The following is a 19199-nucleotide window of genomic DNA, read 5'->3' as shown; positions in this document are numbered from 1 at the left end:
GTTGATGGTTTACTCACGGTCTTAGCCTCCCACTTGCCAGCATCCTCTGACAGTGAAACATAAACAGCAGTAAATCGACATCTTCGTCGTGATTCATGGTCTTTACGTAATATGGCGTAGCGCAGTCAGCGGGTATTGTCGTTTGTACTTGCTTTTTATTTTTTTAGTAATATAGTTTTTAAATCAAATGCTGAATATCGTGGCATTATCTTTATTTCATTTAAAAGTGTATCTTTCAGAAAAATATGAAGCATAATAAAGTACATTACATTCAAGTTCTAAAAATACTGCATGAGTATTACGTCAAACTAAACAATATTACCTTCATTTTGATTTTCATTTGACAATTTTATCTTGAATAGTTTCTGAACTACGAGTTTCGTGTGATTTTATTTATTTGATAACTTTGACTCTTATAAGTACGGAAATGCTTCTTTATCACAGCTGCTACTTTGCAAAAGATCCTAACTTAACGTCTAGTTTAGATAGTAAAAAATAGAATCTACGGCAGGTTTCCTGCTGCCCGAATTGAAATGGAAGAGGACATACCTAGAGCTTTCAAACAAGAAATCTCATCAGTCGCTTTGAAGGTCGAGTCAAGAAGCACTAGTCCAATAAAGGGAAGTTAATACCTTAGTAGACGGCAAACAACATGCTCTAGACGTATTTTAGACATTCAACGAGCATACGATACTTTCTGGAGATACTATTACATACTTCAGATGCATGAATGTATCCACAGTGATCACCTCCCCCGCATAATTAGAGCCTATCCCAAAAAGCCCTGTATTGTATACAGAGTCAGGAATCACCTTTCAGAGAAGTTCCCCTAAAAGAACAGCGTCGCTCAGATTGTTTCGTGCGGTGCTCAATGCTATACCGTCCAAAGTCAAAAACTCCGGTTCAGCCCCAAGCTAGCGCAATAGTTGAAAAACTGGACTGGTAGCCGAGTGGACGGTGGTTTAGATATCTGCCCGGCCACCCATACTTGGATTTCCCTTGAGTTCCGTAAATCACTTCAGTAGACGACCGGAATGGGTCCGTTTCATAGATTAGGACCACCTTTCTTTCCCGCACTTCTCCAGTCACAGCTCGTGATCTGTCGATAGGATTTAAACGCTAATCTCCCGTCTCTCCAGTTAATCATTTCTGTCTGTAGCCGGTTATCCGCATTTCTGTGCATCTTGTAGAGTGGCATCTACAGGTTTCAACCGTAATGAACGCTTAAAACACGTCGAAGAAAAAATCGTATGCATTTAGTTTTACATTTGTCGCCCTGATTTTAATCTTACACAGTTACGACTACGGGATATCATCCTTGATTTCAAAAATTCATTGACATTTTAAGGGCCTTACCTTCGATCAGGAACTTACGTAGCCGATTTGCCTACGAGAGGCTTCAAACGGTAAATTTCAAATGCCGTTCCATGGCAGTGCTGTCCCAAACAAGAGTGGTAAGTCATCAGAAGAGACACACTTCTATCGAAGTACGGATAACATGTACGTCGCAGTGTGGAAGTGAAATGATGCGAGTACTGGAAGGATACTCCAAAACTGAAGTACATGGGACAGTACGATTGTTGCGGGCAAGTCTAAATCGCACACAAATTCACCGTGAAGTTCTGGCAGTGTATAAACGAAATGCAATGTTCCGTCCAGCCGCAGTGAAACGGTGCCAACAAATCGACCAAGGCCACACAGACATGTGTGATGCTGATCGAAAAGTAAGACCATCGACTTCGATCACAGACAAAAATTTCTAGGAAGTGATTCGCAAAATCGCAGATTTTCCGATGATGAAGACGTCCACACAGCAGTTTTCCAATGGCTCCGTGTTCAAGGAGTGAATTTTTATCGTCGAGGAATTGAATTAGTGGTAGAGCGTTCCTACCATTGTTAACAGAGTCTTGGTGATCGTGTTAATAAATTGTGTCACGTGTGTGTGAAATGTACTGCTGCGTTCAATAAAAGGTTACTTGGTCTGCCACAATACTGTGTAACGTACTCTTTGAGGTCCCCTCGTAGTAGGAATATAAAAGCACTGGAAGCCACTGAATATTCTCAAACCTCAGATAAAGACCTTTTGCAATTTAGCATTAGCTACATTTGGTGCAGTCCTGGATTATGTGTGCGTAATATAGGGTAAATGTGACTTCAATAACTGAACTGCTCGACCCAGTTCACCGTGAGGACGACGCGTTAGCTACGGTGGGCTATAGGATCAGCCCTATGTCCAACTTAGCCACTAGACTCGGTCGTCCCCACTAGCCGCCAATGGGTATCCATGCTGCAAACGCCTGCTAGATAATGTCATATCCGCAGTCATCCACTTTCTCTGACGCTGACTGTGATCGCGTGGAGCATAGCTGTGTAAAACACCTACATCAAGTCAGAATGAATCAGTGTGCGGGATTTCATACAAAATGGTGAATGAAATGAGGTGGCCCTCAGCTATGTATCCTCTGACTGACTCAAAGTTGCAATATCAAAAGTTTTGGCTGGTTTCATTGTCTAGGGGCTGGGATACTTAGTTGCCACATTAAAAGTCAAATACTGCTGAGTCTACAATATGCAATAAGAATACACACATGAATCGAATGGTGCGACCACTCGCAAACCGCTCCACACTCTCCAAGTCTCTGCCGCGACCGTGCGTCCGTCGCGCCGTCACGTCCAGCACTCCCCTATCCTGTCCCGTACTCCCCAAACTCCCTTCCATTCACTTCGATAGCCGCCTCCCTTAGTAACGAGCGCTGTGATTGGCTAGACTCGTTCCCTCCACGTCTCCATGCTAACGTACACTCACAAACGTAAAACACTTTCTAAATATTGGATTTTCATTTAAATAACTTGAAATTATATAAATATTCCTACGGCTGGACCATAAACACGCTCTAACACACATTATTAGATACATAAACAAATTAAATAAACATGTATCAAAGGAATACAACAAAAGGTAGGCCAGTACCCTAATGTCTCTGTGCTTTCTATAACACAGAAGTATTTAACTAATTATTTCTTCATGCATAGTATATATCGGACATAAACAAAGATGTAGATGAAAAAATATAAGCATGCTGCTACCGTTTTTTCGTGTCACTGTGGAGAACTTATGGCCTGACGCGATCGATAGTGATAGGCCACTTTGACCTACAATAACTCATGTATTATTCAAGTTACATGCCTGTAATTCATTCCAATTTAGGTTTACACGAATAGCTTTCTAAAGACACGGCGATTGACAAAATCGGATGAAGCGTTTATATTTTGGAAATTCGTTGCTGGGTGTTACTTGTATAACCCTCAGATATTAAACTTTAAACTAATAAAGATATTGAAAATCTGATTAAACCATCAGAATCGTCGTGCAGATAATGGTAATGTACATGTTTCTTTTTGAGGTTTCATGATTCAACTGGCTACTATTAATTTATATACGAACTGTGAAATGTCTGCCATTAAGGTTTCACAAAGTCCGCCATCTTTGGCCCTCCCGGCGCAAAGCGTCACCAAGGGATACCCAGCCACGTGCTCGATGGACCACGTGCTCCGGCCATTGTGAGGCACCACGCGGATGCTAACGAGCTGGGCCCTGCCGCGCGGCCCGAGCGGTGGCCGCCAACTCTGAACTTAGAATATTTCCAGGACGCCGCAACTCGCCCGTTGCCTCACACAGTGTCCGGCGGCTCTGAAGCTGGCAAGACATGATAATCTCAGGACGATATTCCCCGCCTTGACTGCTGATAAGGCCCAGTTTTATTTTAGATTTCACTGTGTGCAGAAAGTCTTCTATTCCAGGCAATACTTTTAAGATTAAATTTAACAATATTTTAAGTAAGTAACGCAAAACCATAGGCTGCGCAGATGAGTCGAAACAGGATGACACGGATGGTTGCTGGACCATTTTCCTCAACTGCATTGTCAGGTTAAGACTGCCACGATACAAGTGATTAATGCTGAAACAAACAACAGCGGATGAGAAATGACCACGTACAAAAATTCAACAGCTGAGAAACCTGCACACTTCGAAAAGCACCTAACACCAACATAAAACCGACGGAAGCGTGAGTCCAAAGCATCCATGTAGCCTTTCTCCTATTGCAATGACAGGCAGCGTTGTATCTGTTCCGTATCAGGCAAAGTGGGAATTGAGAGCAGTGAAATTACAGATACAGCAACCATGGAACATGGGTTTTAAATTGCATAAACCACTGAACAAACCCTCTTTTTACACATCCACGTAAACATCTTCCACCTGCGAATTCCAGTTTCACACACGGCGCGTTCACTGTCTTTCTTAACGAAAGGTTTATTTTAAATCATAGCATCATATCAGAATACTGATATTATCTACAATTTTTGGACACTACGAAGAAGGTACAGACACTTATCAACCAGAACATTGTGACCATATTCCAGGTGTGATCGATCCGGTTCAGATCTGGCGAGTTGGAGGAGGGGGAGGGCAAGTGGGAGGGGAGCACATCAATTGGAACTCGCCACTGTGTTCCTCAAATCACTCCATCACATTCCTGCTCTTGTGACTTGGCGCGTTACCTTGTTGAAAAATACCACTGCCGTCGGGGACATGATCATCATGAAGGGGTGTACGTAGGCTGCAACCAGTGTACGATACTCCTTGGCCGTCGCGGTGCCTTGCACGAGCTCCATTGTACCTTTGTATGCCCACGTGAATGTTCCCCAGAGCATATAGGAGCCACAACCAGCTTCTCTCTGTCCCACACTACAGGCGTCAAGGAGCTGTTCCTCTGGAAGACGTTGGATTCGCGCCCTCCCTTCGGCGTGATGAAGGAGGTATCGGGATTCATCAGACTATGTAACGCTCTGCCGCTGCACCAACGTCCAGTGCCAATGGTCACGTGCCCATTTTAGTCAAATGGTTCAAATGGCTTTGAGCACTATGGGACTCAACTGCTGAGGTCATTAGTCCCCTAGAACTTAGAACTAGTTAAACCTAACTAACCTAAGGACATCACAAACATCCATGCCCGAGGCAGGATTCGAACCTGCGACCGTAGCGGTCTTGCGGTTCCAGACTGCAGCGCCTTTAACCGCACGGCCACTTCGGCCGGCCCCATTTTAGTCGTACTTGGCGATGTCGTGGTGTTGACATTAGCACACGCCTGGGTCATCGACTGCGGAGGCCCATCGTTAGGAGTGTTCGGCGCTCTGACACATTTATTCACTGCCCAGCGTTAAAGTCTGATGTTAGTTCCGTAACAGTTCACCGCATGTCCTATTTTTTACCAGCCTGCCCAGCCTACGACATCGGTAATGATGAGAGACCGCCCAATCCCACGACTTCTGGACGCGGTTTCACCTTGGTTTCGCCACGTGTTGAAGACACTCAGCACAGCCATCCTCGAACACCCGACAAGTCGCGCAGTTTCCGAAATGCTCGTACGGAGCCTCCGGGTCATCACTATCTGCCCTCTTCAAACTCAGATAGATCGCGGGCCTTCCCTATTGTAGAGACGGACAGCACGCTCACCTATACTACATGCATCGTGCGTGTGTCTGACTAGCGGTCAATCCTCGTCGGGTAACGCTGCTATTGCCTGGATTGGTTTATATCGATAGTACGTCAGTGGTCATAATATTCTGTCTGATCAGTATAGTTCCCTAAAGAACAACCGAAGTTCCTTCAACATCAGGGCAAAGAAGTTGCGTCCATTAACCACGCAACTAAATACAAGGGAAAGGTGAAAAATACGCTTGCTAATACTGAAAGACTGCTTTATTTTCACTGTAGTCAAAACGTTGTAATTCTGTCAGCGACGGCAAAGGACTTGGAAGGCCAATTGAACGGAATAAAGATAGTCTTGAAAAAAGATTATTAGTTGAATATCAATAAAAGTAGAATAAGGATAATGAAATATAGTCGAATTAAATCAGGCCTTGCTGAGGGAATTAGGTTAGTAAATTGATGACTTTTTCTATTTGAGTGGCAAATTAATTGACGATGACGGAAGTAAACAGGTTTTTAAAATGATGAGTATAAAAAGGTTTTCTGAAAAATAGAAATTTCTTAACACCGAATATAAATGTAAACGTTAGGAAATCGTTCCTGAAGGTGCTGCTGCAGAATAAAACTGAATATTTGGTGGGTAGATCAGATTATTAATGAGAAAGCGCTGAGTCGAACTGAGGAGAAATTTCTGGCACTGAGAGAAGGAATTACTTGCCAGGATCCAGTCTGTGGCAATGAGGTGGAGTCAGTACATTACAGGAAGAAACGAGGTGAAATCAAGGCTTGAGAACGATGAGCCGGTTCAAATGGCGTAGGTTGCAGCAGTTAAGCAGAGTCTGAGAGTCTTACACAGGCCAGGCTACACTAGCGCCGAGAGCTGCATTAAACCAGGCTTCGAACTGAAGACCACAACAACGACAAGAAGTCATACACCTTTAAAATTCTTCCTATCTGCAGCTGCCATCACTGAAAAGTTTCCTGGTCATTAGTTTATTGAGATGTGGAAATAGGTAGAAGTAAGAAAGCGCGAAACCTAGTGAATACGCTATATGTTACAACTATGTAAATGGACTGAACGAAAAGTCTCACGGTAACGTACATTTATTGCGCAGCCAACCTTTACATCTCAGAGTAGTAATTGCAGCCCAAGTCCTCAATCATTTGTTTGACTATTCCGATCTTTGTCTTCCTCTACAGTTTTCACCATCTTTAGCACCATCTAGTAGCGTGGAAGAAATGCCCTGACGTCTTAACATATGTCCTATCATCCTCTTCTTCGTCTCGTCAATGTTTCCCATTTATTCCTTTCTTCGCCCATTCCGCAAAGAATCTCCTCATTTCTTATAAGATAATTTTCAACTCTTTCTGTTGTACCACATCTCAAAAGCCACGATTCTCTTCTTTCTAGTTTTCTCATAGATCATGATTCACTAGCCTACAATGCTGTGTTTCAAACATACAATCTCAGAAATTTCTTCCTTAAATCAAGGGAGATTTCTAATAGTGATAGAATTCTTTCGACTAAGAATGCCGTCTTTGCTTGTACTGAACTGATTTTTATGTTTTCCTTACTTCGTTCGTCATTTGCTTCCAAGGTAGCAAAATACATTAACCACATATATTTCGTGGTCCCCAATTTCAGTGATAAGTTTACCGCTAATCTCATTTCTACTGCTCCTCTAATTTCTTGGTTCATCGCTCTTAATCCATATTTTGTACTCATTCCATTTAAAAGATCGTGTAATTCCTCTTCATTTTCACTAAGGAGAGCTATGTCATCAACGAATTTCTTCAGTTGTGTTATCATTCATGAAACTTACTTCTGTTTATCTCACTGCTTGTCCGATGTGTAGATTGAACAGTAGGATCGTAAGAATACATCACTGTCATATGTCATTTTAATTCCAGCACTTAGTTCTTAGTCTTCGACCCTTCTTGTTCTCTCTTGGTTGTTGTTCACATAGCATACTGCTGTGCAGTCAGTGCCAAGTAACATAGCTCGATGAAACTTGAACCATATACACAAAGCACTGTGCAAAAGATAAATGAGAGAAATACAGTTTTCCGTAATTCTTTCACGAAAGAAGACGAAGTAAATAATCCAGAATTCGAAACCAGAACAGCTGTTAGCACAAGTGAGATAAAAGTAGATATCTTAGGTGTTGCGAAAGAACTCAAATCACTTAAGAAAGGCAAGTCTTCCGGTCCAGGTGGTATACCAATCAGGTTCCTTTCAGAGTATGCAGACAATAGCGCCTTTCTTAGCAACCATATACAACCGCTCACTTGACGAAAGGTCTGTTCCTAAAGACTGGAAAGTAGCACAGGTCACACCAATATTCAAGAAAGTAAATAGGAGTAACCCATTTAATTACACACCCATATCACTGACCTCAATTTGCAGTAGGATTCTGGACCATATACTGTACTCGAACATTATGAATCACCTTGAAGAAAATTACTTATTGATACATAACCAACACGGAGTCAGTAAATATCGTTCTTGTGCAACGAAGCTAGCTCTTTATTCCCATGAAGTAATGAATGCTGTCGACAAGGGATCTCAGAGCGATTTACAGAAGGCTTTTGATACCGTTCCTCACAAGCGACTATTAATCAGATTGCGTGTATATGGAGTATCGTCTTAGTTGTGTGACTGGATTCGTGATTTCCTCTCAGAGAGGTCACAGTTTGCAGTGAAAGACGATAAATCAACGAGTAGAACAGAAGTGATATCTGGCGTTCCGCAAGGTAGTGTCATAGGCCCTCTGCTGTTCCTGATTTACATAAATGATCTAGGTGATAATCTGAGCAGCCCCCTTAGATTGTTTGCAGACGACCCTGTAATTTACAGTCTAGTAAAATAATCAGACGATCAATCCTAATTACAAAATGCTAGAGAGAATTTCTGTATCGTGCGAAAAGTGGTAACTGGCACTAAACAAAGAAAAGTGCGACGTCATCCACAAGGGTACTAAAAGAAATCCGATAAATAAAATCGCACAAATCTAAGGGCTGTCAATTCGATTAAATACCTAGGAATTACAATTACGAGCAACTTAAATTGGAAAGACCACATAGATAATATTGTGGGGAAGGCGAAAAAAAGACTGCGCTTTGTTGGCAGAACACTTAGAAGATGCGACAAACCCACTAAAGAGACAGCCTACATTACACTTGTCCGTCTTCTGTTGGAATAATGCTGCGCGGTGTGGGATCCTTACCAGGTAGGATTGACGGAGCACATCGAAAGGGTGCAAAGAAGGGCACCTCGTTTCGTGTTATCGCGCATTGGGGGTGAGAGTGTCACTGATATGATACCCGAGTTGGGGTGGCAGTCACTGAAACAAAGGCGGTTTTCTTTGCTGCGAGATCTATTTACGAAATTTCAATCACCAACTTTCTCTTCCGAAGGCGAAAATATTTTGTTGACACCCACCTACGTAGGGAGAAAAGATCATCATAATAAAATAAGAGAAATAGAACGGAAAGATTTATGTTTTCCTTTTTCCCACGCGCCATTCGATAGTGGAATGGTAGAAAAGTAGTACGAAAGTGGTTGGATGAACCCTCTGCCAAGTACTTAAGTGTGAATTGCAGAGTAACTATGTAGATGTAGATGTAGATCCCCAATGAGACGAACAGAGATCACGCTTTTATTCGAAAATAATAATTGCGCTGAAGTCACAGCGATTCATGGTGGTTTCTGGACATTACAAAATGCGAAACGTGGTTCTTAACAGGGTGCGTGATCACCACCGACGGTGATGCATACTCTACAACGTGTTCCCATGCTGGCCACAAGGTTACTGAGTAGTTTTTGTGGCAGAACGTTCCATTCCTCCACCAGCGTGATTGGCAGTTGCTGGATGGTCGATGGTGCTTGCGGACGTCCTGCAATACGACTCACCAACGTATTCGATACGAGCTCTATAGGATTTTAGTCGGGGAACGCGCAGACCAGTGCATTTACCGAATATTCTCCCGTTCCAAATATTTCTCCACCTACGCTGTTCAACGCGGTCGCACATTGTCGTCCATAAAAATCAAACCAGAGCCGAATGCGCCTCCCAACAGACGCCCATAGAGAAGAAGTGTAGTGTCATAATAATTTTGACCAATGAATGTACCGTGTTCAAAGATTTAGAGGCCACTACGCCCATGCAACATTATGCCGACCTATACCATAACACCTCGGCCATCAAAAGGGTCATTTTCGACAATGCTGGCTGTGTCTTCATATAGGAAATGAGCACTGAATGAATTTAATTGAAAGAATCCAATCCGTCAGTTACCGAGCGAATCGTAAATTTAAAAGGTGCTTCTCGGGTGAAGTAACGTGTTATGGATCTAAGATAAATTCCGCAGATATTATAAGTGTTCCAGCATAAACATCATTCTGTATATGATGCAATTTGACTGCGTGGTAAAAGTTCCTTCGGCAGTTAAGTTCGGCTGCTCCGGGCATCTAACAGGTACGAGGGTGAGTCAAATGAAAACCTTAAATTTGTAATAACAAATCGAAATTTCGCGCCGTTATTCTGTTAAGTTGATAAGCGTGCTACAAACAGCGTGCAGAATGGCCTGTAGGTGGCAGCATAGCGCAGATGCATACATACCGTCGCAGTGTCAGTATAAAGATGGTCGCCCCACTTGCGACTTGCACCAGGGAAGAACAGCGTTCTATTATTCGGATTTTGCGTAGTGAAGGTGTGAAACCTATTGAAATTCATCGATGAATGAAGGTTCAGTACGGTGATGCATGTTTGTCACAGCAGCAAGTCTACGAATGGAGTAGGAAGTTCGCAAATGGTGCGACTTCAGTGGAAGATTCTCCTCGTCCAGGTCAGGCACAACGAGTTGTGACTCCACAGAACACTGCAGCAGTTGAAGCCATAGTGAAGGAAAACCGCCGAGTGACACTGAATGAAATTGCAGCATGTTTACAGATTAGTCATGGGTCAGCACACCACATTGTGCATGATGTGCTCCAGATTCACAAAGTGTCTGCAAGATGGGTGCCACGGCAGCTGACTCCTGAAATGGGAGAACGACGTGTTGGTGCTTTTGAAGAACTTCTTCGGCGCTTTGAACGAGAAGATGGGGGCTTCCTTGGAAGAATCGTTACTGGGGACGAAACCTGGATTTACTTCCACCAACCGGAAACTAAGAGAGTGAGCAAGGATTGGCGCCATTCCTCATCACCAAAACCAAAGAAGTTTCGAACAGAACCATCAGCAGGGAAGGTTATGCTGACACTCGTTTGGGACGAAAAAGGCGTCATTTTGGAGCATTACATGCCTAGAGGGACCACTGTCACCAGTGCATCATATACAGATCTCCTAAAAAATCATCTGCGGCCTGCAATCAAATCAAAGCGACGTGGATTGCTGTTAGCAGGTGTCCTTTTGCAACATGACAAAGCAAGGCCCCACACGTACAACAGTTGCAACAATCACAACCTGCATTTTGAGTGTCTTCCTCATCCATCATACTCACCAGACCTTGCCCCAAGTGATTTCCATATGTTTGGACCACTCAAAGACGCAATGGGAGGAAAGAAGTTCCGTTCTGATGAAGAGGTACGCCACGCGGTGCATGAGTGGTTGCGCGGACTACCAAAAGAATTTTTCTAAAGGAATTATGCACTTTGTAAGCGCTGGAGGACTTGCATTGAGCGTGGAGGAGGTTATGTTGAAATGTGATACAGCTTTTTACCACCTCTGCACAATAAATAATATTCTAAAAAATATTTAAGGTTTTCATTTGTCTCACCCTTGTATAACAGAATATTCCACAACAAATCTAAGAATCAACAGTTCCCCGAACTTCACACAGCGAGTAATAAATTTAAAAAAAAACTGATCTGCAAACAATTAAAAGTAAACATCACACAGTCACACATATCCTCTCAGTATGTAAAAAAAGAATCGCTGAAATAATTTAACAAATAAATTCTGCGTATCTCAGCATTAACTTCGATTATCGCGGCCTGGCACAAATAAAATAAAGGTTAGTCAGTAACGAATACAGACCAAAGGCCGACTACTACAATAGTCTTCATGTTTTCTTCTGCTACATCCGTCATCCAGGTACCTCTCTCCCTGAAGCGTGCAGCTGGGTGCTGACTCGGTATCCCTTAATCGTCGAGAAAATGTAGCAAATTTCCGCACAATGATTAATAAACGCTTTTATTTCCACGCTCTACCTTCCTCTAATCACTCAGCAAACGTTTTCAACACATCATTCTAGTTTTACGTTTTGAATTAATGCTTTGCGTGGCAATAAAAGGGCGAATGCAAACGGGCCGTGATGTGCTGAAAATATTTTTTTCTCCTCCATTGACATTTCCCTCTCCTCCCGTAGAACAGGCACAGTTTGGACTGTCAGAGACAACACCTTTATCTGCGCCTCACCCAGAGCGATATAAAATGTGGAAAGTGGTTTAAAACATTAAAACAGTGTTAAATGATGTTTAGTTCGTAAACTTAAATAACGATGATTTTCTTATAGATTAGAACAATAAAATCCGATTCCTCACAATTCCACGATAAAACCTCATGTCTACCACTGATGGTTTACGTTGTTGAGGATGCTGGTAATGCACGATTTGAGACAATCAGGGGTAAGGGCAGATTTGTAGGTGGATTTGTTGATGTTGAGTATAGAGTGAGCGTTAGGCTATATGGATTTTTGTTGGAGAATATTTTGGGAAAAAAGATGGATAGAACTGATAGGTAAGATTGGGAACGTGATTAAAGTTTCGAAGGGACAGATGTATATGTGTAAGATTAGAGGTATATGTTGTTTAAGCCCGACGGAATACGAAGGTTGGAAATCATGGATCAAACGGATGGGTGGTTGCTGTCAAGTCTTCAGGAAGTATTAGAAATTCGAAGATGTTCAGAATGAGAGAACAAATGGGGGTGGGGGAAATTAATAAGTTAAAATATTCGGTTGTGAGATGATAGCAGAACGCAAAAATCAGTTCATAGCGCGTGGTGTTCGTTGATTTGAGGAAAGTGACAGGATTTTGTTGGAGTGGAAAACAAGGTGGCATCGGATAAGAGAGGGTAGGTTGGTTGAAATCTTTGTACATGTGAAAGATAGAGGGATGCATTCCCAATGTTTGGTAGGTTACCAGTTTTAGTCTACTGTGATATTTCCGTCGTATGGTCAGTAGGTGGAATTTACATATTACTGTGTGGCCAAGGATTAATGTAAGGTATTACAGACTATTAGTCAAACGAATAAGACGGTTCTAAAAGGGGAAATAAAAGTCGTGATGGTTGAAGCTGTGCAATGTTCGTCCTCTGTTATTGTCTATGTCATGTAAGGCTTAATCCTGAAGAGCCATTGGTTGCACGAAGAGGTAGGTAGATTAAGACAGAGTTGGCAAGATTTTTGAGATTTTTGGGAGGTAGAGTATAGAATTAGTAGGGTGGGGTCATCAGGGTATTGGAGGGTGGGGGGGGGGAGCTTAGGAGGATAACGGTTAGGTATACGAACAGCCTTAAGGATATACAAGAGTGGAGATAGACATAGATAGATAGATAGATCGAGGTAGAGAGAGAGCGGGGGGGGGGGGGGGGAGAGAAGAGAGTCTTGGAACCTACCTGCATGAACATGGAAAATGAACACTCCTTATAAATCTTCACCAGTTTCGAATAACTTCACAATGATGATAAAACGTCTGAAAAACACTCTCTTATGATGGTATGGTAAATTAGCGATTCTGCCTGAATGGGACCAACACAGCATTACCGCAAAAAAAAACCTTTTTGGAAGGCCTAACTTTTATTATTGCAGAACATGTCTCATCGGTACAAATACAAAATTTCGTCGATATCAACACCACCTCTGTGTGAGGCTGAGAAACATGGTGTTCAGGTTTTTGGTAGAATATTATTTCCCAAAAGCCTTGTTCCGATGTCTTCAGCCAACTTGCAGATATTAGGGGTAAGGATTGGGGTGGGAAGTGTTCCCCTGGAAATTGTGATAGGACCGCTATTATGTTCTATATACATAAATGAACTGAAGGACAGGGGATGCAGCAATCTGCGATTACTTGCTGGTGATGCTGTGGCGTACGGAAAGGTGTCGTCGTTGAGTGACTGTAGGAGGATACATGATAACTTGGACAAAATTTCTAGTTGACGTGATGAGTGGCAGCTAGCTCTAAATGTAGAAAAATCTAAGTTAATGCAGATGAGTAAGAAAAACAATCCTGTAATGTTCGAATACAGCATTAGTAGTGCGCTGTCATGTGGAGCATATAGCTTGCAGCAACGTTGTAAAGCAATGTAAGAAGTATTCTAGGGAAGACGAATAGTCTTCGGTTTATTGGAAACATCTTAGGAAAGTGTGGTTGATATCTAAGTCAGACACCATATAGGACGCTTGTGCCATCCAGCCGTGAGTACTGCTCGAGTTTTTGAGGTGGTATTGAATGAAGACATTGAAGCAAGTCAGAGGGTGCTAGATTTGTTATCAGTGAGTTCGCGCAACATGCAATAATTATGGAGATGCTTCGGGAACACAAATGGCAATCCCTAGAAAGAAGGCAACGTTCTTTCCAGGGAACGCTATTGAGAAAATTTAGGGAACCAGCATTTAAAGCTGACTGCAGAACGATCCTACTGCTATCAACGAACGTTTCACGTAAGGATTACGAAGATAAGAAAAATTAGGGCTCGTACAGAAGTATAAAGACAGTCGGTTTTCCCTCGCTCTATTTGCAAGTGGAACAGGAAAGGAAATTACTGGCAGTGGAGCAGGGTATAGGTCGCGCAGGATACGGTGGCCGAAGCGCAGTGACTAGTTTCCTACCAAAATGCTGGGCGAGTTCATTTGTTTGTTCAGAAGGGGCCGAAAAGCGCTTGTCATCTTTCAGCCGTTCGGAAATGACAGACTCGACACCCTCGCCCTGCAACCTGTCTCAAACGATTTTACATAAACTATTCGATAAAGAAATTTCATTTTTGCTTTACTTGTAGCTTTATATGTCAAGTTCATTATGATGTGACAATCATTTCATTAATGGTCACAGTTACTGGGATATTTACGTGTAAGTGAGACGCTGCGTGAAATTCGAAAAGTTTGCAATGAATAATAGGGGACGACATGATTTTGCGTCTGGTGCGTATTACATAATATATTGCTGCATCTGAAATTTAGCTAACGTATTGAACTTTTCTTTAGATATGGTTGGAGGTCTCTATCTGTCACCAATCACGAGAAAATTGATCTGACGTAGCACACCCATTTACGATCGCGCCGCGCCAGCGATGAAGTCAGAGTGAAATACTCACAATATTCCTCATATTTCATAAACGGTTTGAGATATCGAAATATGAGTTTGGCCAATGACAGCACACAAAGAGGAGAGTATTTTGCCATATGGTTGTTGTGCAAAACTTCGTTATCCGCCGTGTTATTCCACTAACTACACACTTTTCTGATAAAAGAATGTAATTTTTAAGGGCCATCGATAACTGTTGAAACGAGAAATGCTATGGTTTTTGTAACAAGATAACTGAAGTCATTACATGTTTATTTTGTAACGAGGATGTGCTTTTTCGTAAGATACTGACCTTACTTTTCCTCATTTCCTCACTTTATAAATCACCATTTCAGAATTCTCTCGCAATTGTGTCTGCACAACATGTTACTGCGGTGAGGCTGTGTAAAATCCGCTGAGTTTTGGCAAAAGAAGCAAATTTTATCATGGCAACGAGAGAAATGTTTAGGTTTTACTCAAAATACCCCTCGTGACTCTTCTCTGAAAGTTACAAATGGTTAACAAACCAGGCGAAATAAATAGCTGCATTCTCGACAGAATTCTTTTTAGATACTTTTGAATGGTCACCGTGCAAGTGTGGGTGGGGAGGAGCCCGGCTTAATGTTTACCAAAAATGTGAGTGTTGGCTTCTGTTTAGAATGGCACTTCCCCTCCAGTGCTCGTAATTTCCCCTACAGCGCTCTGTGCGACCCCCACCACTGCCGCTCTCCCCAGGCTTCCCCACCCGACTGCACTTCTAGCGGCCACTACATTTTGCGCGCACTGTACAATCCGCCCCGCACCGTACAGTGGTTTGCGATGTAAGTACGTAGACGTATATGTACTTTAATATGAAACGCCTCACCCTTATTCGTGATTCAGAATAGCAGCTTTTTTATTACCATCGAACAGTCTACGCCCTGTGCTCTTTATTTCAGAAACGTGGATATCTGAGTGTGGCACTGAAGTCTACGTACAGCTTGGTGTGTTGTAACAGTGCGTACACTGCTTGTGTGAGGTCTGAGGACTGCAACTGTGTGCCTTTAGCAGGCGGTGCTCTGCGAAGATGGCGGCGGTGGGGCCGTACCCGCTGCCGCCCCCGGGGACGGCTCTGGTGTCACGGCTCCTCAACCTGCTGCAGCGCTGAGCCGACGACGCCCGTACTGCCACACGCTTCTGACCCGACCGGGGCGTTCCTAAGGGACGCCGTCGCACTCACACGTCTTACCAGGTTCTCACGCACGGCTCGCTGGTTGTGGGACACGGGAGGTGCTAACCCTGGTCTGGTGCCTGCTTCACTAACAAAGCGGTGGCGGTTTTGGGATCATTTCGACAGCTGCTATTCAAATATGCTTACGGCGAATCACACATTTTAGCAGTGATGCTGCAAGGTCTTAGCAGCGAAAGAGTGAATCTTTGGAGATCGTATCACCTCCATTATCCTACCAGACTACACTACCCAAACAACTCGCATTTTTATGATATATTTCTTTTTCCACTCACCACCCGACGCTGACATCCGTCTTTTAATGTTTTGCGATAATTTCGTCATCTCTACATAACGACTATAGCCAAAATCGTATGTAATATGCTGTGCACATTGAAAGCTTTCCACAATACTTACTTTAGCTCTTTCAGTTCACATGAGACTATGATCCCAGATTTTAGGCATTGTAAAATTACACCTTGTAACCTTCCCGTATAAATAAAAAAAATATAAAATAAAGATGTGTAACCTTCCCGAACAAAAAAATAAAAAATAATAATTAAATTTGGATAATTAAATTCTGACGTATGAAGACTGATAAATTTTGACGTGAGCAGCGCTACGCCATGGCCCTGTGAAATCAATCTGAATCTGTCCGTGAGAAATAAACTGAAAAATTCTTACCTCGTGATGGTGTCGCCGGATAGCGCTGTCTATATATCTGCTCGTAAATGGCACAGCTTAGTGCACAGCTTAGTGCTAATACTGGATAACATTTGTCTGAGATCTGAATTACGAGAAAAACTGACTTTACCTAGTGACACAGCTGGTCGTCTGATTACTAAAGAACGCATCACTATGATCTGACAAAAATTCTAGAATATTTTAATTTAGATCAATGACTGGCTTGGGACTGGCAATGGCTTACGGGGAAGTTATACTTTTATAGTTGACCGGTAAAAACAATTATGTTTTGAAATTTTTTTACATTATTGATAAAGATCTACAATCAAGTACACGGGAAAATTGAATGTATTACAAATCTGGGTCAACTGGTGCTGACGAATCGCAAAAGAAACGATTTAAACAAATTCATATTAACAGACAAGTGACTTAACTACGCACATGCCAATAAAAATAATAAAATTTACCTTACAATAGGTGGTTGACTTAATTACACTGTTGATTTTTCATTATATTAACAATTATTCAATTGTTCATCATCATCTCATTCCATGGTATCATTTAGCTCTGCGACTGATCACAATTATTATTCATTTCCATATAATAAAATTTCGCAATTTAACAACTACTAACTGTAAACTGTGGTGTACCAGCGACGGACTACAACTGCCCTGTAGCAGCGAGCAACTGCAACTGCGGCAGAGACTGCTGTGACCTGCGACTCTACTGCAGCTCTCTTTTTGACAGGGGCAAAGATATTTTATGTCTCAGCCAGCGCCTTGAATTGTCGTTCTAGCAAGTGAGGAATACATCGAGGTTACATGTGCTCCAGCAGGGTGGTGAACCCCTTACACCCTTGATATGAAATTTAACCCATAGGTGAATGAACGCAAACAGCCTTAATTTTGTTGTCAAGCTTGCACGTTTGGTGAGAACTTCTGCAGAGTGCAGCGGAATAACTAGGCGGTGGTTCAACATTAGGTAAACCAAGATTAAACTGAAACTGTAGTCCACACAGTACACTCCATGTCGCTACTAACTGTACAAGTGTAAGAATTATACCTCACAGATATAATTCATGTCATGTAAATCCTTTTTCTCTGTGTTTTATATAGCACCTAATAAATCAAATACACTCCTGGAAATTGAAATAAGAACACCGTGAATTCATTGTCCCAGGAAGGGGAAACTTTATTGACACATTCCTGGGGTCACATACATCACATGATCACACTGACAGAACCACAGGCACATAGACACAGGCAACAGAGCATGCACAATGTCGGCACTAGTACAGTGTATATCCACCTTTCGCAGCAATGCAGGCTGCTATTCTCCCATGGAGACGATCGTAGAGATGCTGGATGTAGTCCTGTGGAACGGCTTGCCATGCCATTTCCACCTGGAGCCTCAGTTGGACCAGCGTTCGTGCTGGACGTGCAGACCGCGTGAGACGACGCTTCATCCAGTCCCAAACGTGCTCAATGGGGGACAGATCCGGAGATCTTGCTGGCCAGGGTAGTTGACTTACACCTTCTAGAGCACTTTGGGTGGCACGGGATACATGCGGACGTGCATTGTCCTGTTGGAACAGCAAGTTCCCTTGCCGGTCTAGGAATGGTAGAACGATGGGTTCGATGACGGTTTGGATGTACCGTGCACTATTCAGTGTCCCCTCGACGATCACCAGTGGTGTACGGCCAGTGTAGGAGATCGCTCCCCACACCATGATGCCGGGTGTTGGCCCTGTGTGTCTCGGTCGTATGCATTCCTGATTGTGGCGCTCACCTGCACGGCGCCAAACACGCATACGACCATCATTGGCACCAAGGCAGAAGCGACTCTCATCGCTGAAGACGACACGTCTCCATTCGTCCCTCCATTCACGCCTGTCGCGACACCACTGGAGGCGGGCTGCACGATGTTGGGGCGTGAGCGGAAGACGGCCTAACGGTGTGCGGGACCGTAACCCAGCTTCATGGAGACGGTTGCGAATGGTCCTCGCCGATACCCCAGGAGCAACAGTGTCCCTAATTTGCTGGGAAGCGGCGGTGCGGTCCCCTACGGCACTGCGTAGGATCCTACGGTCTTGGCGTGCATCCGTGCGTCGCTGCGGTCCGGTCCCAGGTCGACGGGCACGTGCACCTTCCGCCGACCACTGGCGACAACATCGATGTACTGTGGAGACCTCACGCCCCACGTGTTGAGCAATTCGGCGGTACGTCCACCCGGCCTCCCGCATGCCCACTATACGCCCTCGCTCAAAGTCCGTCAACTGCACATACGGTTCACGTCCACGCTGTCGCGGCATGCTACCAGTGTTAAAGACTGCGATGGAGCTCCGTATGCCACGGCAAACTGGCTGACACTGACGGCGGCGGTGCACAAATGCTGCGCAGCTAGCGCCATTCGACGGCCAACACCGCGGTTCCTGGTGTGTCCGCTGTGCCGTGCGTGTGATCATTGCTTGTACAGCCCTCTCGCAGTGTCCGGAGCAAGTATGGTGGGTCTGACACACCGGTGTCAATCTGTTC

At 43.5% G+C, this 19199-nt stretch overlaps 1 protein-coding gene across 1 annotated transcript in view; it reads left to right on the top strand.

The window, feature by feature from the left end:
• The window catches only part of LOC124545679 (phospholipase A2-like), a 132557-nt gene extending 116636 nt beyond the window's left edge, over nt 1–15921 (top strand). The window contains exon 5 of the mRNA XM_047124625.1: nt 15825–15921. Within this exon, the coding sequence (XP_046980581.1) occupies nt 15825–15921 (97 nt within the window). The remainder of the gene's footprint in view (nt 1–15824) is intronic.
• The last annotated feature ends 3278 nt before the right edge of the window (nt 15922–19199 follow it).

Source organism: Schistocerca americana, chromosome 8 (genome assembly GCF_021461395.2).
Source record: "Schistocerca americana isolate TAMUIC-IGC-003095 chromosome 8, iqSchAmer2.1, whole genome shotgun sequence".
Taxonomy (NCBI): Eukaryota; Metazoa; Arthropoda; class Insecta; order Orthoptera; family Acrididae; genus Schistocerca; species Schistocerca americana.
The sequence above is the reverse complement of the archived record's forward strand: the minus strand, read 5'-3'. Positions and strand labels throughout refer to the sequence as shown.